The sequence below is a fragment of the Miniopterus natalensis genome, chromosome 20 (genome assembly GCF_054644295.1).
Source record: "Miniopterus natalensis isolate mMinNat1 chromosome 20, mMinNat1.hap1, whole genome shotgun sequence".
NCBI lineage: Eukaryota > Metazoa > Chordata > Mammalia > Chiroptera > Miniopteridae > Miniopterus > Miniopterus natalensis.
Window position 1 is genome coordinate 4,292,610 of NC_142100.1, and position 25,070 is coordinate 4,317,679.

The window sequence follows — 25,070 nt, forward strand, 5'->3', positions numbered from 1 at the left end:
AATTCTGCCATTGTCTACAGAGCCCTGTTCTTGACCCTTCTCTCTTCCACGACCTAGAATTCCTGGGGCATTTCAGCAATTCTGACAGCTTCAGTGCACCAGTGAGCTCTAAGGATGCAAATGCATGTTGCTAACTCATATGTCTCTCCTATGTTCTGTGCCCAAATCAGATACAGGCAACTCCAAACTCAACTTCATGCCCTCCCCGCTTTTAGCCCAGCACCAAGGCCCTCCTTTTCTTCCTCAGTGGAACTGATACCACTGATCAGACACTTGGAAACTTAGATTTTGCTTTTGGGCCTAGACCTCAGCCTAGACTCAAATAAACTCTAAACCTTTCTTTAGGTTTGGAATTTCTTTCACCCACATCTACTTGATGGTGTGAACAGGATTCCAAAGAAAATCACCCAGGAGCATGCTGCGGACACAGACCTGGTGTTAGGTGCCCGCAGGGCCCATTATGCCACACCAGCTCCTAGTTTCATATTGGGTGCCCTTGGGTGAGTTCTCTCTTGGAACCCCAGATCTTCCTGCTTTTGGTTGCAGGTCCTGACTTTGTTTTGAGTTGTTATTAGAAAATCCTCAAGGTAGCACTAAAAGGTAAAGGTTGGTTGAATTAAAATTAACTCAGGGAATGGAGGAAGGGGTGTCTGTTTTTATGTTTTGGTCTTTCAATTGGGATTGCTTTCTGAGAGTCTGAATAAAAAAAATATTTGCTAGTTAAATGAGAGGCTGAACTCATTCAGCTCCAAAGGAAAGGGATACCTACTCCTTCCAGCCCCAATTTTGGGTAGTCTTTAGTAACTAAAAGTCATTGTGGGGGTGTCTGGGAAATCTCAAGGATAAAGTGGTACCACAGGGAATTCCAGTACATTTTAATTAAATAATTGACTTGTCTGTGGACACACACATAGGGACTGGTCATTCATTGCTCCAAGTCGTCATGGTTGTATTAGACAAACAGAGGAAGACACCAAGGCACAGAAGAGGGTTTGAGAGACTCAGGAGGTAAAAGCCCCAAGGAAGTCAACCCACAAGCAGCACACTGTAACCCATAACATAATATTTCTAGAAGCTTATTCAGATTCTACAGATTTCAAAAGAAAATTAAATTCAAAATGGGAAATTATACCTCCAAGGCCAACAAGCCCCCAAATGGACAGCCACCTATTAGTACTCTGGGAGGGTTCATGTACAATTCATACAGAGCTTTCAATTGTAAGTATGTAAAGAAATGGGAAGATTTAACTAAAAATGATCTTAGCTTAAGATGGCTAAAATGGGGAACTTTTGATATACTAGAATTGATTTTTTTGCATGCACAATTGGAAAAAGCCAGCTCTAAAATTAAACAAAATGAATGGGAAGCTTACTTTGATTGAAAATTAGGAGCCTCAAGACGAGGCACAGATAAACTCTCTTTTCTCCAGGAGGTTAATAAAAAAGTTTTAGAGACTGTCTCTGAATTAAAAATGGCTTCCAAAGCTACTCACTGCCACTACCTACTTCTCCCCCTTTCCCAGCTACTCCGTTAGAGCCTTTACTCTCAGAGCTTTCCTGTGTGGGCTCATTTTCCTTCCTCCTTCCCCTCCCCATTCTTCTCTTCCTTCTCTGCTGCCTTCACCTTTACAGACTGAAAATGAAACTAAAAATAGCTAAACCAGAATGCACTAGAAAGACCAGAAACTCTGGTGGCTCCCTTTTGGGAAAAGCCAGTCCCAGGGAGGGGAGAATAGGCAAAAATTTATACTGCTTTGGTTAGAACAGAATTAAGAAATCTAACCAAAGATGTTCCTGATCCCCTCCAAGACCCCGTCAGACTTGCTAAGGAATTTGATTGCACTGTCAGAACACATGATCCTGGTTTTCCAGACCTGTCTTAACTGATACACTCTTCGTTTATGAGAGTAAGGCAACACAAAATTTAAATAAGGCTTGTTGGGAAAAAACCCGTAGAAGATTTTTTAAGACACAGAGAGACTGAGATGAATGCAGGGAATTAGCCTACTGGTTTTACCAAGCCACTCCTGAGATCCGCCCCCCAGCCCCAAAGAGAGTGGACTAAAATCGGGCAATGTAAGTGAAGACCCGATGAAACCATACTTGATTTCTTAGAACACTTTAAGAAAACTTCCAAACAACATTCAGAACTGTCTCCATACAATTTAAATAATCATCAAAATCATCCATTTCTCAAGTTGCCATTTTTGAAAGGATTAGATGAAGAGTTTGTAATTGTGATTAAACAGCGTAAATTAAACTGGCCTACTATGCATACTAATAAGCTAGCAGTTCTGGCTGATCAATTACCCAAAGTTATTCAAAAGAAGGAAAAGGGTGAAGCTGCTAAAATCACGAATTTACAGCTCCAACAATTAAGCGATCAGGGCAGACCTTCCCAAAGGACTTTCAACAAGCTGGCTGTTTCTTGTCTGGAAAGCTCTTTATTTCGCCTTCAGTTTTAAATGATGCCCTTGCTGGTAAAGTAGTCTTGGTTGTAGGTCCTTGCTTTTCACCACTTTGAATATTTCATGCCAATCCTTTCTGGCCTGAAATGTTTCTATTGAGAAATCAGCAACAGTCTTGTGGGAGCTCCCTTGTAGGTGACTGTCTTTCTCTTGCTGCTTTTAAGATTCTCTCTTTGTCTTTAACCTTTGCCATTTTTATTAAGATGTATCTTGGTGTGGGCCTCTTTGGGTTCATCTTGTTTTGGACTCTCTATGCTTCCTGGATTTGTGTGTCTTTTTCCTTCACTAGATTATGGAAGTTTTTAGTCATTATTTCTTCCAATAAGTTCTTGATCCCTTGCTCTCTCTTCTCTTTCTGGTATCCCTATGATGAGGATATTGTTACACTTCATGTTGTTCCCAAGTCTCCTTAAACTGTACACATTTTTTTAGTTCTCTCTTTTTATTGCTCTGATTGGGTGTTTTCTGCTACTTTGCCTTCCAAATTGCTGAATCAATCCTCTGTTTCATCCAACTACTATTCACTCCTTCTGTATTCTGTATTCTTCATTTCAGGTGTTGTGTTCTTCATTTCTGACTGGTTCTTTTTTATGGTTTCTATGTCTTATTTTATGCTGTTAAGCAACCTTAAAACCATTGCTTTGAACTCTATATCTGACAATTTGCTTGCCTCCCTTCATTTAGCCCTTTTTCTGGAGATTTCTCCTGTTCTTTCATTTGGGACATGTTTCTTTGTCTCCCCATTTTGGCTGTCTCTTTTTGTTTGTTTCTATGTATTAAACAGATCTGCTATGACTCCCAGTCTTGGTGGAGTTGCTTTTTGTAGTAGGTGTCCTTGGGGTCCAGTGGTGTAGTTTTTTGATCATCTGCACTGGGTGCTCCAGGAATGTCCCTTGTGTAGGTTATGTGATACCTTGTGTTATAATTGAGTCTTGATTGCTACTGGCCTGTCTGTGCATGTGGTTGACCCTCAGACTGACTGTGAGGCTCAACCTCAGCCATGGTAAGTTGCTGTGCAGGTGCTGAATTTGCCTTAGCTACATCTGGTGTCTGCCAAGACTTCTCTTTGGATATGCTGCTTGTGAAGCCTATTGGATCCTGCTCTGATATTGTCTGAAACTGGACACTGAGTATGTTGTTCTGGGCCTCTTGGGAGGAACTCTGGTGCAGGCCAATGGCAGATGCTATCTGTGACTGGCCCTGGGCACCTCTTTGGAGCTCAAGTAATCCACAGGTGTGGGTGCCTCTGCTGGGCCTGGGTGTTCATAGGAAGGACCAAGCTGTGCACCAAGGCTAGCTTTTACCAACTTCAGTCCCACGCGCAGGTCAGCAAAAGTCCTAAGACGCTTTCACCTGCCCACTGCCTGTTAGGCTCAGTCACTGAAAGAGCTTCTGGTGGTACTCAAATCAAATGAAGTATGTTCTCAGTGAGTCGCCAGGTAGAAGTGGTGTTCACCAGATTGACACAGTTTCAAACTCAGTGCCAGTGCTGGGTCTGAAGCCACTCAGCAAATGCCCCTGGTTATTCCAAGTCTAGCTGCCACCTGCTGAATGCTCATACACCTTAGACTCAGGGAGTGGTAAGGGTGAGGCCAGCAGTGTTTATCAGGCCCAAACAGAGCAAGATTTTGCCATGTAAAGGGTGAGCCCTGCTTTGGTCAGTTGTGTGAGGAAATAATAGCCCCTGTCCTAGCTCCGCACAACTCAGTCTGTCCCAGATTCTGCCAGGAAGAGATGGAGCTCTGCAGGGTGGGGCTGCCAGGAGTTGGGAGGATAGAGCTAATGGATCTCCCCTGAGTGGGAAGTTCCTGTCAGGCTTCAAGGAAGCTTGAGTGTGTGAACTCTCCCTGAGAGCCACACAATTCAGTCTGTCCCAAACTTGGCAGTGTGGAGCCATTAGGAGTTGGGTGGGTGGGGCTGCTGGAGCTTGGAGGGTGGCTCTAGTTATCTCTCATGAGGGGGAAGCACCAGTTAGGTTTATGGGAAAGTGGGGGAAATTGCCCCCACCCCAATGCCATACAACTTAGTCTGCTCAGACCTCTACACACTGGCCAAGGCAGTTCACTCCTCAGCTGGGCATAAGCTCTGTGGAGTGGGGTGAGAGGGAATCCAGAAGGTGGGGCTGTTGCTTTCCCCATGGCTGATGCCATATAGAGAAAAGTGCTCCACCCAAGGAAGATGGCGTCTGTGATGTGGGAGAGGGACTCAGCACTGGGATCCTGGTCACTGTTCTCTGAACTTCCTCCCCAGAGCCACAAGCCCCAGTCTCTTCTCACACGACTCTAGTCCACTCTATCCTCCCTCCACAGGAGGCCAGGGCGAGTGGCCCTTTAAGAGGGCACCTCTGTCTCTAGGAGACTCCTCTCTCTCCCTGACAGAGACCCCGCCCCTTTTCACAGAGGCTATGTGGGCGCCTCTTCCTGGCTCTGGTGCTCTTGTCTGGGGAGTCCAGCCTGGGGTTGAGACCCCATGCTCCTCATGGGGAACCTTTGCAGCTGAGACACCTTTCCAGAGGTAGCAGGACCAGCCCTTTTCACATTTCCTCCTTTCCTAACAGTCTCGATGGGGCTTCTTCTGTAAATCCTTCATTATGAGACTTCTGCTCAGCTAGACTTCAGTTGGTTATTCAGGATGATTTTTTTCTATAATTTAGTTGTAATTCCAGTTTGGTCCTGGGAGGAGGTGAGTGTTGCTTCCACCTACTCCATCATCATGTTGGATTCCCCCTCACTGTGATCTTTTACCTGCATACCTCTATAAACTATGTGTGTTAGATGTTAACTATCCTGCACCCACCCATGGAAAAGAAACATGTATTCTCCATTTTGCTTTTATCCAATCCTATAGATTCCCCCCATTTTACTTTCCTTGCCTCCTTAATCTGCCACCAATGCATTTCATGTAATCTTCCTTATGTTTTCTCCTTTGATTGTAACATATAAAGTGAACTGCAACACTGCTGTTCCTGGGATCATTTTCTCAATCCTTTGAGACTTTGCTTTTTGGTCTGGTCCTCAGCTTAGGCACAAATAAACTTTAAACCTTTGTTTAGGTTTGGAATTTCTTTTGTCAACAAAATCATTCTCTTTCTCTCCCTTCCATTTACCTTGTATTTAAGCTATTGTTAAATTTGTTAGGCAGGACTGAGGGGGATCAGGTGCTGTCCTGACTTGCAACAAGTTTAATCGAGCCAGTGGAACGACGTACAGCCACCAGATTGAAAAGAGAACAGTGACAAAACCAGAGTAAGTACTGCCCCCTTCCAGTTCTCTCATAGTCTCTTGCAGAAAACATAGCAAAAGCCACCTTACTGGTTCCACTGACTCTGCCATTTTCTTCCTTCCAATCTATTCTTCAGACCATGGCCAGAATGAATTTTCTAACATTCAAGTCTGATTATGTCACGAACCTGCTTAAAAATTTTAATGGCCTCCTGCTGTCTATCCACAGGATAAAATCTGAAATCTTTTGATTGACATAAAAAGCCTTTCAGGGTCCCCTAGCCAACCAGCACAGCCCCGCGTCACACCACTCCCCATCCCCATTCTTTCTCCTTTAGTTACTGACCTGCATGTCATCCTCAGAACATACTATGCTCTCTTGCATTCTCATACCTTTGTCACATCTGTCTCTTGCATACTTTGATTTATCCCTGGGGTCAGCTCAAATCCTGTCTATTTTAGGGAGGCTTTTCTTGTCCTTTTAAGGCAGAATTAGCTCCTCTTTTACTTACACTGCATTTTGCACCTACTTTTATATTATTTCATTATGATTACATAACTTTTTTCCCACTAAAGTTCTAAAACCCTTGAGGGTAGGAATCTATTTCATTTTTATTCTTTGAAAAAGATCTTTTATCAAATTTTGTTTATTGTCTTGAAGGGGTTTTATTGGGGGGGTTGTTTTGTTTTGTTTTTACGATGCCTTTTGGGTTAGGCTTCTAAAACCTAGTGCCTGCAATATAGTAGGTACTGTATAAATATTTGTTGTGTGAATTAGTTTGATTTTATGTAAGGATCTTTCCCAATGAAAGCTATTCATTGTTAGAGTACGTTTACTGAGGGGATAGATAGAGTCTTTTAAAGTCATCTTTCAAAAAAAATTGTCAAGCAAGGCCCATTTTCACTTGGAGAGTCACTAAATGACTTTTTATTTATTTATTTATTTATTTATTTATTTATTTATTTATTTATTTTTATTTATTTATCCTCACCCAAGGATATTTTTTCCATTGCTTTTCAGAGAGAGTGGAAGGGAGAGAGAGAGAGAAACATCGATGTGGGAGAGACACATCGACTGGTTGCCTCCCACATGACCAGGGCCGGGGACTGAGCCTGCAACCAAGGTACGTGCCCTTGACCGGAATCGAACCTGAGACCCTTCAGTCTGCGAGCTGATGCTCTAACCACTGAGCAAAACTGGCCAGGGCACTAAATGATTTTTAAATGTTTCTTTAATCAACCAGTAAGTATTTACTAAGATCAACTTTATACAAAACATTGGGCCAGGAGATACAGGATAAAATAAAATGCTACCGTTCAGGGAGCTGATAGTGTGGTTGTTACAAAAGAAACACAGACAGCACCTAGTGAGGCACGGCCAAGCATAAGAAGCCTGGAGAGTGTGGTCCCGACCACAGGCTCAATAAGCCGTGAGAGAAGGGGCAGAGCACCAGGGTGGGGGAGGCTGGGAAATATTCAGTCTGGGTGTGTGTGGGGGGGGGGTGCAGAAAGAAAGGCATTGGATTGGAAAGATAAAGAGGAGAAAGAAAAGCACCCTGGAGTGTTTGCACACCCAGTGCCTAGCCACCATGTAGGAGGCAGAGGCAGTTAACAAATCCTCTCTGGATAAAGTGAAACATCCTTGGGGCTACTCTATTGCTGTCATTTTTGGTCTAACAATCTTTAGATGTTTGTCTTCTCTTTGTCTTCATTCGGGACTGGGTTATGCACAAATGGGTCCTAGTGCACATAAGAAGAAACAACGTTCCTTTGGCTTTCTTCTGATTGTCTTCCATACAAAGCTTTGTTTTATTTTTTTTACTGCTTGTCTAGGTCCATGCCATAAATCAAGCATTGTGATTTTACCATGATTGTTTTATTATTGATTGAGAATGTTACAATTTTTCTTAGTAATACTTATGAAAGCTATAGTCTGCAAGAATCTTACATGCTTCAAATATATTTTAAATGATAATTTAAGTAAAGGGTGATAGAATCATAGCATTTTGCATCTAGGATGGGCTTTGCAGTTCATTTCAGCCAATCCTTTATTTAAAGAAGAAGAAACTTAAGGCTTGAAGGAAGCTGAGATTTGCCCAAAGGTACTCCTCAAGTGAACGGCAGGTGAAGGCTCAGAGGTTAATGTCTTCTGACCCTGTCCATCACCCATAATGCAGGACAAGCATTATGGTGCTATCCTTTGTTCTCTGCATCCCACTGGCCAAGCTCCCTAGGCTCTCTGCCAGGTCTGGTACTAGATTCTGTTCTCTACATCCCACTGCAAGAGAAATTTCAGTCTCCACGCTCTCAACTTCTGGGTGTGTCCTCAGTGACATCAGCTTTCAGAAAGCTCTGTGTGATTAACTGTTTGTACTTCTTCCTTTTCAACTCTAAGAGTAGCCTGGAGGGATGCTAAAGTATATTTCATGAAAATAGAAATGAAAAAAAAAAAAAGCTGGAGTAGCAATATTTAAACCAGACAAAATAGACTTTAAAACAAAGGCTATTTATTATAAGACACAAGGAAGGACCCAACAATTCCACTTCTGGATATAACTTATGAAGTGATCCCCTCAATGTCTACTACTCATTTGACACCACATATAGTTATTACAATATTATTGACTGTATTCCCTGTGCTGTACTTTATATCCCATGACTGTTGTACCTGTCAATTTGTATTTCTTAATCCCTGCAACTATTTTACTCATCCCTGCCCCCCACAAACCCCAACCATCAGAATGTTCTCTATGACTTTGTTTCTGTTTTTCTTGGTCATTTATTTTGTGTTTTAAACCAAAACACTAAATCAAAAAGTCATATGCATCCATGTTCACTGCAGCATCATTTACAATAGACAAGATATGGAAGCAGCCTAAGTGTCCCTCATAGATGACTGGATAGAGAAGTGCTGCATATATACAATGGAATATTACTCAGCCATAAAAAAGAATGAAATCTTGCATCTGCAACAACATGGATGGACCTAGAGGGTACTGTGCTGAGTGAAATAAGCCAGACAAAGACAAATGCCATATGATTTCACTTATATTTTGAATCTAAAAAACAAAATAAATGACCAAGAAAAACAAACAAAGTCATAGAGAACATTTTGATGGTCAGGGTTTGGGGGGGGGGGGCGGGGATGAGTAAAATAGTTGAAGGGATTAAGAAATACAAATTGGCAGGTACAACAGTCATGAGATACAAAGTACAGCACAGGGAATACAGTCAATAATACAGTAATAACTATGTGTGGTGTCAAATGGGTAGTAGACATTGGGGGGATCACTTCATAAGTTATATAAATGTCTAATGACTATGCTGTACACCTGAAACTAATATAATACTGTATGTCAACTGTAACTGAAAAATAAAAATTATTTTAAAAAATTAAAATTAAAAAATCCCTGGCTGGTGTAGCTCAGTTGGTTGAGCACTGTCCTATTCACCAAAGGCTCACTGGTTCGATTCCCTGTCAGGGCACATGCCCAGGTCATGGGCTGTCTCCGGTAGAGGTGCGTGTGGGAGGCAGCCGATTGATATTTCTCTCTCTCTGCCCCTCCCCCTCCCCCTCTCTCTAAAATCAATTTTTAAAAACATAAAAAACATAAGAATCCACTGGGGAAGAAAGATGATTTAGGCAATCCTTCTTTTCTAACTTCTCTGAAATTGGAATGAACTTAATTATTTTTCTTATTATTTTCACCACTGTACATAGTTTTAACTGATGATGTCAACAGGCTCTATAGGGCCTGGATGATTTTAAAGGGATCATTCCTTCTTGAGCAGAGATAAAGTCTGGTCCACTAGTGACTGCTCCACACAACTCCAGACACTGGCTTATGAAATCACCTGCTAGCGCTTTTCCCGATTCTTCCAGAAAAAGTCAGTGGGGACTTTTTCACAAAAATCTTCCCTGAAACAAAATATGTTTCAAAGTAGTAAGCCCATGGCCAAAGAAGGGTGCCATTCTGCTAAATTACTGTTTGTGGGCTTCCACGTTCTGCAATGAGGATTCAGTGAGGCTCTGGGGTAGTGTTTTTGGGTCACGTTCCCTCTCACCCAGGGACTCTGTGTAGCTGCCAATTTCAGAAGGAAACAGACTCAGCAGCACAGCATTGGACAGTATTTTGGAACTGTGACATTTCCCTTGCATTTTCTCCATGCCTTTCTTCTCTAAGGGGTTATAACTTTGCATGTTTAGAGAATGAAATAATGATTTTCCTCTAGAAAATAGAACCTTTGGGAAAATGGGTAGGGTTGGCTGGCTGAGAGAACAATGGCCCATCTGGGAAAAAGCCAGTCTTACGCCTAGGAGGGTGGGTAACTATTTGCAGGCACAAGAATAAACCCTTAAGTGATAAGAAGTCAGTCATAAACATTACTTATATTCAGCAGTAAACTCTTGAAACACATTTAAAATTTAATCCAGCAAGTAACCTTTAGCTGCTGGGCTCTGTGGTGCCAGTTCTTTTCAGGATCGATGGCAACCGTTTCCATCTCTTTGGAACTCTGGGTGGACGTCTTGTCAGTTACTCTGACTGGGGAGGACATCTAAGAGGGTGAAACATACAGCATGTTAACTGGATTCAGTTTAGTCTTAGAGCCACAGGGCTCAAGTCTTTAGAAAGAGGGTGGGTTTTATTTTCAGTTCATTTCAAGGATTCATGTTAGTCCTTAGGGAGCTAGGCTGTTCCCAAGAGAAATGGGAATAAACAATGTTTTCTCTTTCAGGCATGATCTGAAAATTGGTGCTTTGAGATCACACTACTCATTGCTTTTAATGCTCTATACGTATACTCAGAGGGCCCAATTTTATAACGGTTATCTGAACAAGATTCTGCAACTAAAGTTTGAGTATGCCAAACAAAACTACATGATGAAATAACACTACACTGCAAGGGGATGGTGACAACAACAGAAATAAAAGTATTTTTAAATTATTGTTGAAAGTATTACAGATGTCCCCTTCCCCCCCCTCATTGATCCCCTCCACCCAGCATCCACCCCCACCCTCCACCCCCAGGTCTTCTCCACACTATTGTCTGTGTCCATAGGTCATGTATGTATGCATCTAAGTTCTTGATTACTCTCCTCCCCCCACTCCCCACCTTCCCTCTGAAATTCATCCAACTGCTCCATGGTTCTATGTCTCTGAATCTATTTTGTTCATCAGTTTATTTTGTTCATTAGATTCCACATATGAGTGAGATCATGTGGTGCCTGTCTTTCTCTGACTGGCTTATTTCACTCAGCATAATACTCTCCAGTTCCCTCCATGCTGCCCCAAAGGGTAAGAGATCCTTCTTTTTCACAGCTGCATAGTATTCCATGCTAATAGTATTTAATATACAGTGAATGCTTACAGTATGCCAGTTGGTATCCCAAGCACTTAGCATCTATCAGTCACTCTTCAAACAACCTTATTGGGTATGTACTATTATTACCACCTTTTGGAAATGAGAGAAACTGAGGGATAAAGAGGTTAAGTACCTTTTCCAGAATCAACAGCTAGTAAGCAGAGGAGCCGGGTAGTATAACTCCAGAGCTTAACTCCAGTCTAACAGCTTTGAAACTAACTCACTCATTAGGAATATCATCTTCAACTTGCAGAATTTTTTTGTTTGGCACTCAGTGAATTTGAATGATCTAGATCAGTGGTTCTCAACTTTAGTAAGATATTAGAATAAGCTAGAAAGCTTTTTAAAAATATCAATGCTGTCCCATCCCAGACCAGTTAAATCAGAAGGTCTGGGGGTGGACTTGAATATCAATATGATTTAAGCACCTCCCCTTATGTAGGTCTTTCTGCAGCCAGGTTTGGGAACCACTGATAAAGGGAGCTATATAAGGTTTATGTCCCAAAATTATTCATGGAACTTAGGTCCCCAAATTATGAAGGCCTTTCATTGCCTCCATTAGCTAGCTACCTGTTTTAAATTTAAAAAATTAGATTGTCTCTGCCCGGCCAGCTTGGCTCAGTGGTTGAATGTCGACCTATGAACCTGGAGGTCACAGTTTGATTCCCAGTCAGGGCACATGACCAGGTTGCAGGCTCGATTTCCAGTGGGGGGCATGCAGGAGGCAGCCAATCAATGACTCTCTTATCATTAATGTTTCTGTCTCTCTCTCCCTCTCCCTTCCTCTCTCTGAAATCAATAAAAACATATTTTTTAAAAAAAATCAGATTGCCTCTGTCCTATGTGGCATTCTAGCCATCAGGTAGCATTTCAGAAAGCAATGTTAAAGTTATACAGTCTCAATATCGGAAAGGATTCTGGGGTGATCTAGTGCAACCTCTGGTACTTCTATCCCATCCTGGCAGATGTGCATCCACTTGCTGCCTAAACACATGCCCCTCTCCTGGCAGAAGTTACCTGTTTGTCAGTGTTAGTACAGGTTTAAGAATCTTCTAGGAAGGAAGGGAGAGAAAAGAATAAGGCAGCTTGCGAACATTCCCTCTCTGTGGGAGACCTGGTCCTTTCGGCCAACCCTTGGGGTAAACGTTAGATTTTAGTCTCACTTCATGGGTGATGAGCGTGACTTCCATCAAGGAGCAGCCTACATACTACAAGGCTCTTCCTGACAAGGGCAGAAATATGTCTTCCTTTCATTTCTACCCCCTGCCCTCGGAAATAGCATGGAACAAGTCAACCCTTCTTTCAGAAACCCCCAGGAATGGCGAGAGGCTGACTAAAATGTCTTTCCTGAACCCTCTCTCATCAGAGGAAGTCCCGAGATGTCTTTGCCACCCCTCCTGGGAGGGGTTACTCAGGGTGGGCTCCTTTGGCCACTCTGTGTTATCACCTGTAAATGCTTGTCTCCCCGTTTCTAATGCGACTGATCTCAAAACATAGATACAGGACTTTATATCGGCTTTGCGGAGCTCCCCCCTGGCAGGCTGTGGAGCAACACCAGGGAGAGCACAGGCTTAGCGTCCGTCGTGTCTGTGTTCAAGTTCTCCATCGCCGTTACTTCACTTCATACTCACACAGACTAGTGCTCAATAGGAAAACAAGCAAAACTATTTATCAAATGTTAAGTAACAAGCAAACACTTGACAATGAAGATAACCTCACTCCTACCACTCAGTGTGACTTCTCTGGCACCAGGAAGACAACATTTTGTTTCCTTTATTTGGAATGTAACCTTCTCTACCTGAATATCTACTTATCACAATCACTGCACATATACGTGTGTGTGTGTGTGTGTGTGTGTGTGTGTGTGTGTGGCAAGTAGATGGTGTGGAAGTTTAGATACTTAAAGGTTAATCTGACAATGGGAAAAAGTAAAAATAAAACTTTATCAGGCTTGAATTTTCACTCCTAGTACCAGGATCAAAATGGACTATTTGATGATGGAATTTTCCTGCTAACAAATGGAAGCGCTCAACGGGTTTGGGGTGGTACCACTCTGCCAATGGAAACCTCCACGTGAAATAGCTGAACTCGCGCTGAAATGGAGGGTTTAGAACTACACAACCTGCTGCTCTGGTCAGGAACCATTTCTCAGGCTTGCAGCTGGGTCCCTCTCACAGAACTGGCTCCAGAAACACTGCACGACTATAGAAGTGTTAGGTTTTACGACTTTGTCATCACCATTACCAAGGTTTCAATCCCTATTGCCACAATGTTAAAAGAAACACAGCTCCCTTTAAAGAAAAATCCACTCTATCCAGGAGGAGAAATGAAGACTAAGATTGTAAAATAATATCTAAATACCCTGCCTAAGCAGAAAGGAAATAATCCCTTTTCAGGCCTCAGGCACACAATGTCTTGGATGAGCTGTTACCTGGAGCCCAGGAGAAAAGCTGGGCCTGTTCCTGGATCTGCCATGGGCAGTTCTATTTCCTGGATGCTGTAAAGGGGACTTAGTTTAGTTAATTCAGCTTTTCACCGGTGATACTGTTTGATGGACAGTGATGGGATCATTATATAGCTTTGGTAAAAGTTTACAAATTGAAAATACACTGACTTACGCTTCCTTCCCCAGAGAATGTTGGACGCACGATATTCCCACCCCACGCTGCTTTGTTGGAACTCGGTGTCTAAATCGGCGCGGCGAGCCCCTGGGCAAGCAGAGATACTTCCACATTATCTCTTTGAAAGTGGAGTGGGACACAACCTCTGCCAGCTATTTTTTTTTTTTTTTTTGTGAACCATTCTATTAATACCAATCAAATTGAGAAAATGATCGAATGAAATTGCATTTTGAGCATCATAAGCTGCGTAATGTCTATTCTGTTAAATTGGGGCCTATAATTGCTTCTCTACTGAAAAGATACAACAAAGACAGCAATCATGGCATGTCATTATCCCGGACTGGAAACCGGCCTCTGCCGGGAGGACTTCAAAGGCTTGTGGTTCTCGAATTGCATTTGGCTGCTATTGTGGAAGAGCAGGCAATCTTGATTAGGTGTTTATACCGAGGGAAGGCACGGAGCAGAGAGCCTGAGTGCCTGGGTCTAGAGCCATTAAAAAATTGTACATTATGTTCCTTGCTTTGAAGTGAGGGTTTGTAGGTAGGAAAGCAACTCCGATTGAGCACAGCTGAGCTAGACTGGCTGCGACTGCTCTCCGAGAAACTCATCAGGTTCCCAGGGACTCAGCACCACACAAAAAGTTGATGCTTTACAAGAGCTACATGTGAATTAATGTATCTGCATGGACACTGAAACAAGTTCAACTAGCATACTGCCATTAGGGTCTGCCACCACCCGGGAGTTGCGTCTGTCCTTCCTCTTGCTGTTTTTTTTATTACTGACCTTCTATTCAGATGTTGTGAGGAGCTCACATTAATTTACCAGGTTCCTTACTGTTCTCATTCCTTGATGGTACTAACAACTAGCACATATCCAGATAAAAACAGACCAGATTCTGATTGTTAAAATGTAGTATTTGCTTACCAAGGCTCCAAAGCACCTGCTATTTAATCCGCCTCTTCGGGGCACACACTGGATGCAGTGTCAACTTGCCAAATGAGGGATCTGCAGTATGAATTCTCTGTCTCGGCTTCTAATACATTTTGCTGTGTTGGTTTATGTCCCTCACATCAGCAGTGCACCCTGTGTTTATACTTGGTGAGGCTGAGGCAGGACAATGCAGACTGTCGCTTTGTAAGGCTCCAATGTGGGTTTTTAGCACAGCTATCTGAATTAGCTGAGGATGCATATTAATTATTCAGTTCTTTAGAGATATGAAATACGTTGGTTCTGTGGTTGGCCACTTTCTCCATTCCAGAACATTTAATCATGTATTAGCAGGTGTGTGTGCAATAAAAGTCAGGTGACGGGGAAACTTTTGGCTATATTATTTTTTACATTCATTTTCCATATAAGCTACTCAAGTTGTACAACCTAAAACTAATTATGCCAGTCACCTACTTAACACTTCATTGCCTTTCCTTTGCCCTTAATCTTTAAAAATTTATAAGGCCTCCCCCAAATAAAATAAAACTACAAAATAAAAATGTACAAGGCCCCGCACCCTCTGCTCTTCAGCCTCAACTCTTCGCTCCCTAGTGTACTTTTTCTGTTCTGGGGGTGGGCCACATGTACCATCGTCTCTGCGTCTGGCATAGGCCATTCTTTGCCTGGAAACCCCTTTTCACCACCAATCTGACCAATCTCATTCACTGTTCCAGGTTTGGCTAAAGTGTAACTTCCTCCAGGAAGCCTTCCCTGACACCAGAGGTTAAAATAGATGCACCTGAGCATCTGTACTTAGAACTTTGTAGTTTCCTTTTTGTAACAATTGTGTTTGTTTCTCCTCTAGATTGTAAGTCCCATGAAGGCAGGAAAATGATGGATTCTGTGGGGGCTGCTGAGCTGTATAGCTCCAGGCACCCTACGCATGCAGCCTACATAGTAGCTCTATGTATGCCTGGCACATATGTGCTCAACAAGTATTATTGAGCGAAATTAATGTGCATTGCTCATTGAACTCTCCATTTCCATCAGTATACATATAATCCACTTGTTTATCTGGCCAGATTTGTGTTTCTATTAAAGCCAGGTAGCCAACTGTCAATAAAATAAGGTGGAAACTGGGCCCTCATCTTCCATTTCTTTCCCTTGTTTGCTGGGCCACAGGCCCACTGGCCCTTCAGCCCTTTGTACTTGCTGTTCCCTTTTCTAGAATGTTCTTTCCTCAAATATTTGCATGGTGAGCTCTCTCACCTCCTTTGTGACCTATTTAAAATCATTAGCCCTTATATCACATATCAATACACTCATTTTTCTATTTTGTCTATTGTCCAACTCCTGATAGAAAGTAAGCCCCACAAGAGCTGGGATTTTGTCTGTTTTGTTCAATGATGTATTCTAATGATGTCTCCTAGTACAATGCCCGACACATGATAAGCTCTAAAACATATGCCAATGATGAAGAAATTAACCATTTTCGAAAATGTGAGAGATTGTTAGGAATGTCTCGTGTAACCTATATGAAGGTTGACTAGCTAGCAACCTGAACTCCCCACAACACAATTAAGACTAAGTGTGACGTGTGATGTCATAGTATTCAAACTGCTCCATTGCTAAAATCCTCCAATTACTCCGAATCACGCAGAGGGAAGGCTCAGCTCCTTAGCACAGTGGTTCCCAAACTCGAGCATGTATCAGCATCGCTTAGAGGGTTTGTTAAAACACAGGCGGTTTTTTTTACATTCACTAGTATTTTATATTAGTTTCAGGTGTACAGCATAGTGGTTAGATAATCATACATTTTAGAAAGTGGCCTCCCTGATATCTCCAGTCCCCACACACAGTTATTACAATATTATTGACGTATTCCCTGTGCTGTTTATATCCCTGTGAGCATTCTGTAACTACCAACCTGTGCTTCTCAATCTCTTCACCTTTCTCACCCCCTCCCTCCCCTCCCATATGGGAGCCATCAGCCTGTTCTCTGTACCTATGAGTCTGTTTCAATTTTGTTTGTTCTCTCATTTGGTTCTTTAGATCCCACATGCAAGTGAAATCATGTGGCATTTGTCCTTCTCTGACTTGTTTCACTTGGTGTAATACCCTCTAGGTAGATCCATGCTGCTGCAAATGATACAGTTTCACATATACATTGATATACAGGGTGGGGCAAAAGTGGGTCTACAGTTGTGAGTACACAAAACTTGAGTTTATTCCTGTATTATTTTTTATTATTACATTATTTTCCATATGAACAACTGTAAACCTGCTTTGCCCACCCCTGTATGTACCACCTCTTCTTTATCCACTGGTCTATTTAGGGGCACTTGGGCTGCTCCCATGTCATGGCTATTGTAAATAACACTGCAATGAGCACAGTGATGCATATTTCTTTTCAAATTAGTGTTTTTTAGTTTCTCTGGATATAAACTCAGAAGTGAAACCATTGGGTCATTAATTTCTTGAGGAACCTCCATAATGTTTCCCACGGTGGCTGCCCCAGTCTGCATCCCCACCAGCAGTGCACGAGGCCACCACGTGCTTGTTGATTTACGGATGATAGCCATTCTGACAGGTGTGAGGTGATATCACTGGGGTTTTAATTTGCATTTCTTTGATTATTAGTAACATTGAGCATCTTTTCATACATCTATTGGCCATTTGTATGTCCTTTTTGAAGAAATGTCTATTCAGGTCCTTTGCCCATTTTTTAATTGGATTGTTTCAGGAGTTTTTTGGTATAGAGTTGTATAAGTTCTTTATAAGTTTTGGATATTAACCCCTTATTGAATATATTATTGGCGAATATCTTCTCCCATTCAATAGGTTGTCTTCTCGTTTTGTTGATGGTTTCCTTTGCTGTGCAAAAACTTTTTAGTTTGATGTAGTCCCATTTATTTTGTTGTTGTTGTTTCCCTTGCCTGAGGAGATATATCAGAACAGTACTGCTACAAGAAATGTCCGAGATTTTACGGCCTATGTTTTCTTCTAGGATTTTTTTGGTTTCAAGTCTTACATTTAAGTCTTTAGTTCATTTTGAATTTATTCTTATATATGGTGTAAGGAGGTGGTCTAGTTTCATTTTTTGCACGTATCTGTCCAATTTTCCAACACCATTTATTGAACAGACTGTCCTTACCTCATTGTATGTTCTTGCCTCCTTTGTCAAATATTAATTGACCATATAGGTGTGGCTTTATTTCTGGTCTCTCTATTCCGTTCCATTGATCTATATGTCTGTCTTTATGCCAGTACCAGGCTGTTTTGATTACTAGAGCCTTGCAGTACAGTCTGATATCAGGTAGCGTGATTCCTCCATCTTTGTTCTTCTTTCTAAAGATTGCTGTGGCCATTTAGGGCCTTTTGTGGTTCCACACAAATTTTTGGAGTATTTTTTCTAGTTCTGTGAAATAGGCCATTGGTATTTTGATAGAAATTGCGTTGAATCTGTAAATTGCTTTGAGTAGAATGGACATTTTAATGATGTTAATTCTTCCTGTCCATGAGCATGGCATAGGCTTCCACTTGTTTGTATCTGCTTCAGTGTCTTTTTTCAGTGTCGTATAATATTCTGAGTACAGGCAGGTCTTTTACCTCCTTGGTTAAATTTATTCCTAGGTGGTTGTTTTTTTGATACAGATGTAAATGGGATTGCTTTCTTAGCTTCCCTTTCTAGTCGTTTTTTGATGGAATCTTAGGGTTCTCTCTCTATAGACAGATCATGTCATCTCCAAATCAAGACAGTTTTACTTCCTCCTTTGCAGGTTGGGCGCCTTTGATTCCTTCTCCTTGTCTGATGCTGTGACCAGGACTCCGGTGCTATGTTGAATTAGAGGGTGAAAGCGGACACTCCTGTCTTCTCGTTAAGTGATTTACTGGATTAGGCAATACTTTCCAGGCCTCCTTTAGATGTCCTAAATAATGCCACAGCTGAATGCTCAGGGCTGGTCAGCTACTTGTAAGTACCCCTTCGCACTTCTCTTTCCACTGGTTAAGCCGTATGTTTGTCAAGAGTCTTTTACATTTGTTCCCAAACCTGTTTATTCCTATAGAATGTATTAAAATTATGGGATTTACTTAAAGATTAGATCACGTGGAAAAATCTAAATGTGAATGGGGTTATCTTCATGAAAACTAAGTGAAATAATTTAGAATGACTCAATAAAAGCAAATGGCAAAATAACACATGGAAGGAAAAAAGTGTAAAAGATTAGTGGAATCACAAAAAAACTATAAAGATTATGTTCTTAGATTGTTTCTAAATGCTATTTAAGTCTTCACTTTCCTTTCAAGAAACCAGTCGTGGAAATCACAGATGCTCTCAAATTGATACAAGAGAGACAGTGCACGACCCCAACCAATGGGATATGCACCAACAGAAACAGCCTTGGCTCCTCAGGAAAAAACTGGCAAATTCATGTGCATTATATATTTTAAGTTTTATAGTTATCATTTTTCATTCTGCTTTAAACACATTATTTGATTAATTGACTATCAGTTCTTAACTAGTACCACAGAGGTCCCTACTGTACCAGTGAGCTTCTACTTAAATGGTACCTATATTCATGCCTTTATACCAGTGCTTATGCTCCTTTTGCCTACAATACCTTTGTTGTACACCTACACCTGTTATCTTCTGCTTCTTTCTTTAAGATTTTTTAAATTGATTTTTTTTAGAAAGAGAGGAGGGGAAAGGGAGAGAGCAAGAGAGAAACATTGATGTGAGAGCGAAACATCGATCGGCTGCCTCCTGCACGTCCTACCTGGGATTAAGCCCACAAGCTTCCTCCCAATGTGAGATCCGCTGGTGTCACTCTCCCAGTTCTTGGTGGCCCCACCCTCTTGACTCTTGGTGGCTCTGCCCTGCCGCAGTCTGGGCAGAATCCAGCACAGACTGAGTTATGTGGCTCTCAGGTGGGGGGCCACACCCCCAACTTCCCCCAAGCCTGACTGGCACCTCCCCCTTTCCTGACACACATTGGCTCTGCCTTGCTGAGATTGAGCTCATGGCAAAATCTGGGCCAGAACGAGTTGTGTGGCTCTAGGATGGGAGAAATTTTTCCCTTGAACAACCAACTGGTGTAGAGCCTTCCTTTCACACAGGCCAAATCTTGGTCTGTTTCAGTTGCATAAACTCTGCTGGGTTCACCCTGACCACTCCCTGAGACTCTGCCTCACCACAAAGGTCTGCAAGCACCCAGGGGGTGGCACCTAGACCTGGTGTACCCTGGGACACTTGCTGAGTGGCCTCAGACCCAGCGCTGACAGCAAGTTTAAACCTGTATAGATCTGGTGAACGCCTCTCACCCTACCTGGTGACTCACTGAGAACCTACTGCATGTAACTCAAGTTATTGTCAGAGGCTTTTTCAATGACTGAATAAAACAGGCAGCCGGCAGACGGAGGCAAGCAGAGGCAGACCTTGTGGTTCCTAGGGGCTTTTGCTGACCTGCCCCCGGGCCCAGTGCTAGTAAAAGCTGGCTTTTGTGTAGCTTGGTCCTTCCTGTATATTCCAAGGCCCAGCAGAGACAGCCACAAACTGTGGGTTGCTTTGTAGCTCCAAACAAGTTGCCCAACACTGGTCATAGGTAGTGTCTGACATTGGCTTGCACCAGAGTCCTTCCCAAGACGCCCGGGAACCAACACACCCAGTGGCCAGCATCAGACAACATCAGAGCAGGATCCAATTAGTTTCACAAGCGGCATATCAAAAGGGAGATCTTGGCAGGAATCAGACCCTGCTGAGGTGAATTCTGCTCTGTGTGGTCAGCAGATGCATAGCAGATCACATGATGTGGTTGGGGTTGATCCTCACAGTCAGTCAGCCTGTGGGTCAACCTCACACACACAAATGGGCCGATAGCAATCAAGGTGCAATTACAACAGGTGTCCACATAATTACACAAGGGACATTCCTGGAGCATCCATTGCAGGTGATCAAGGAGACTGTGCCACTGGGTCCCACATTACACCTACTACATAGGGCCACCCTACCAAGACTTGGAGTCATAGCAGATCTACCTAATACATAGAAACAAACAAAAAGAGACAGCCAAAATGTGGAGACAAAGATACATTCCCCAAATGAAAGAACAGGAGAAATCTCCAGAAAAAAGCTTAAAAAATGGAAGCAAGCAACCTAACAGATAAAGAATTCAAAACAATGGTTATAAGGATGCTCAAGAAACTTACGGGAAGAATGGATGAAATCAATGAGAACTTAAAGAGATAGTATGCATAAAAAAGGACATAGAAACCATAAAAAAAAAGTCAGAAATGAAGAATACAATATCTGAAAAGAATACACTAGAAGGAATAAACAGTCAGTTGGATGAAGTAGAAGATTGAATCAGAGATTTGGAAGACAAAGTACCAGAAAACACCCAATCAAAGCAGCAAGAAGAAAAAATAATTCTAAAAAATGAGGACAGTTTAAGGGAACTTTTGGGACAACATGAAACATAACAACATACTCCTAATGGTGGTATCAGAAGGAAAAGAGAGAGAGAGAGCAAAGGATCAAGAAACTATTTGAAGAAATAATGACTGAAAACTTCCTTAATCTGGTAAAGAAAAAAGACTAGTCCAGGAAGCATAGAGAGTCCAAAATAAGATGAACCCAAAGCAGCCCAAACCAAGACACATTATAATTAAAGTGACAAAGGTTAAAGACATGGAGAGAATCTTAGAAGCAGCAAGAGAAAAAGTTACCTACAATGGAGCTCCCATAAGACTGTCAGATGATTTCTCAACAGAAACATTTCAGGCCAGAGCAACTGGCATGAAATATTCAAAGTGATGAAAACCAAGAACCAGCACCAAGACTACTTTACCCAGCAAGGCAATTATTTAAAACTGAAAGAGAAATAAAGAGCTTCCCAGACAAGAGAAAGGAAAAGAGTTCATCACTACCAACCAACATTAAAAGAACAGAAGAAGAGGAGGAGGAGGGGGAGGAGAAACAGAGGAACACAGTTAAAAGAGTAAAATGGCAATAAATACGAACCTATCAATAATCACTTTAAATGTAAATGGCTTAAATGCTCAAATCAAAAGAAGACATAGGGCAGCTGAATATATAGAAAACCAAAATCCATATATATGCTCTCCACAAGAGATCTATCTCAGAATGAAAGATACACACAGACTAAAACTAAAGGGATGGAAAATGATATTTCATGCAAAGGGAAAGGGAAAAAAAGCTGGGGTAGCAATACATATATCTGACAAAAAATACTTTAAAGCAAAGGCTGTGGTAGGGGACAAAGAAGGACACTACATAATGATAAAGGGATCAATCCAACAAGAGATATAGCCCTTGTAAATATTTATGCACCCAACATAGGAGCACCTAAATATGTAAAGCAAATCTTGATGGACATGAAAGGAGAGGTTGACAGTAATAAAGTAGGGGGCTTTAAAACCCCATTGACATCAATGGGTAGATCTTCCGGACAGAAAATCAACAAGGAAACAGTGGCCTTAAATGACACACTAGGTCAGATGGACTTGATTGATATATTCAGAGCATTTCACCCCCAAAACAGTAGTATATACATACATTCTTTTCAAATACACATGAAACACTGTATAGGATAGAAGACATGTTAGGACACAAAACAAGTCTCAGTAAATTTAAGAAGACTGAAATCACATCAAGCATCTTTTCTGAACATACTGGTATGAAACTAGAAATCAATCATAAGAAAACACTGAAAAACACATGAGGACATGAAGGCTAAATAACATGTTCCTAAACCATGTAATGGATTAACAATGAGATCAAGGAAGAAATCAAAAGATACCTTGAAACAAATGATAATGAAGAACACAGCAACCCAAAATATAATGGACAGTTCTAAGAGCTTTCATAGCATAACAGTCCTACCTCAAGAAACAAGAAAAATCTCAAATAAACAATCTACCTTTGCAATGAAAGGAATCAGAAAAGAACAACTAACAAGGCCCAAAGTGAGAGAAGAAAGGAAATAATGATTAGCACAGAAATAAACAAAATAGAGTCTACAAAAAATACAGATCAATGAATCCAACAGCCAGTTCTTTGAAACAATAAATGACATTGACAAACCTTTAACTAGGCTCAACAAGAAAAAAGGAGAGGACCCAAATAAATAAAATCAAAATGAAAATAAGTAAAAACTGACTCCACAGAAATACAAGGGATTGTAAGAAAATATTACCAACAACTATGCAGACTGACCTGCTGTATCAGCAACAGCCACAAAGGTGTGTTGATCCTCAGAATGGAAACTGGATTCTATATATGGCTTTATATTGTCTTGAAGGCTATAGGTGATTAGATAACCTTTCTATATCCATATTTGCAAAGTATCTGTAATTTCTTTCCAAGAAATTACAAGGAAAGAGAAGAACAACATGAATAAAGCACTTACTGCCCTTTTCTGAGCCTATTCTAAATTTCACCATCGTCAGTCTTCAAAGTCACATTAGAATCAAGATAGAAAGGTAGCTCATTTTTCAAGACGCACTTTCCTTTAATGGTAGATCATAAATTGACTCAAATTCTAATGAGTTTCAGACAAATACTTCTGGCTACTGAACAAATCATGAATGAAAGCAAGCACCGAATGTGCACCAGCAACGTTACTGTCCAATGGTGATACTTAGGTGCCCTCTAGTGTTTGCTGGTTTTTACATCAGTTCCTCGCTTCACACTTCATGTGACTGCGATCTTATCATGTATTCAAAGGTGACTTTTCCGGTGCATTTTAATGTACAGCGGATAGATCTATGAAAAATGGCCACGAGATTGTGGAGCAATTGAAATGAAAAATCAGTGGCTCTGCTCCGAGCCATTATTTACAGGGAAAAAATGCAATTTTGGTTACTGAGCAATCAGGGGGTGTGGAGCTACAGGGGCTCCTACAAAATGCTGAGGACTGTGGTTACACAGGCATGGTCAAAACTGAGGGCTACGAGGAGATGCGTGGTGCACAGTGTGCTCCCACCTGTTCCTCTCCACCCTATACAATTAACTATCTTTATCCTTCCAAAGTTTTTTATGTATACCAAGCAAATGTGATATATATTTTATTCCTCCCACCTTTTTATACTGCAAACACTATCCTACACCTTTAATTTCTCTCTTAGTAATAAAGCCTGATAATCTGTCCATAACAGTTCATAAAAATCACCCTCATTTCTTAACAGCTACTATCGTACTCTATTGCTTGGACACACTATAACTTACTTAAGCACTCCCCAAATGATAGGCATTTGGGTGGTGTCCAACATTTTATTATTACAAATAAGGGTGAAATAAATGATCTCATACAGGAGTTATTTCAAAATTGCATACATATAACTAAGATAAATTCCTAGGATTGGAATGTGTTGGGTCAAACAAAAATAATAATTGCTTACATTTATATAGTGCTTGCTGTCAGCTAGGCTTTGATCTACACATTGTACATATATTAATCCCTTTAGTCAACCTCCTTAATAGGATCATTAAGAATTATTATCTCCATTTTTAAGATGAGGAAACTGAAGCCCTGAGAGGTAAAACCATCTGCCCAAGGCCAGACGGCTAGCAGGTACCGGTGTCAACCAATCTGTCCCCAAAGCTCATACTCTTAGCAATCACACTTTATTTTCTCAAGGAGTGTATGTATTTGTATTTTAAATAGATGTTAACAAATCTGCCCCCCGACCCCATACTGCTATACTAATTTATTTTCTCACCAGGTTGACTGTACTTTTTGCCTACAGGTTCATCAAACTTGGGGAATTTTGTTGCTTTAGTTATTGGTAAAAAGTGGAATCCCAATGTGGTATTAATTTGCATTTTTTTTAATAATACCTGAGGTTGGATATTTTTTCATATGCTTAATAGACACATGTATTAGCTTTTCTGTGAATTATCTTTTCATATCTTTTGTGTATTTTTATATTGGAGTATTGGTCTCTTTCTAATTGATTCTAGGAGATCTTTAGATATTTGAGATATTAGTAAATTGCCTGTGGTATAAGTTAAAAATATTTTCCCTTGTTTGTTCTTTATATTTTGACTTTCATATGCTTTCTTCCTGTAGCAGCTTTTGATATTTATGTAGTCAAATTTAGCAATCTTCTATAGATTCTAGATTTTAAATAATTTTAAGGTCATAGGAGAATTTTCCTGTTTTTAATAGTTTTTTAATGGCTTAATTTTTAAAATGAAATATTTGATCCATTTGGAATTTATCTTGTATGATATGAGGTATGGATCTGACTTTATCTTTCCCCATGTGGCTTATCCCGTTGTTTAACTGAACAAGCGCTGATTTCCTCACTGGTTTGAGATACCGCCTTTATCAAGTCAGTCTCAGATCTTACATTCTCACATGGAACTGGTTCTCCTGCGAGACTTTCTGTTCTGTTCTTCCATTTTTCTATCATATTACCTTAATATTTAATTACTGAGGCTTTAGA

The 25,070-nt window shown here is 41.1% G+C and overlaps 1 protein-coding gene across 1 annotated transcript in view; it reads right to left on the reverse strand.

Annotated features, from left to right (window-relative positions):
* Positions 1 to 25,070, reverse strand: part of JHY (junctional cadherin complex regulator) — a 79,486-nt gene that overhangs the window by 37,149 nt on the left and 17,267 nt on the right. Inside the window, exon 3 of the mRNA XM_087828762.1 lies at positions 10,134 to 10,246. Coding sequence (XP_087684888.1) covers positions 10,134 to 10,246 — 113 coding nt within the window. The remainder of the gene's footprint in view (positions 1 to 10,133; positions 10,247 to 25,070) is intronic.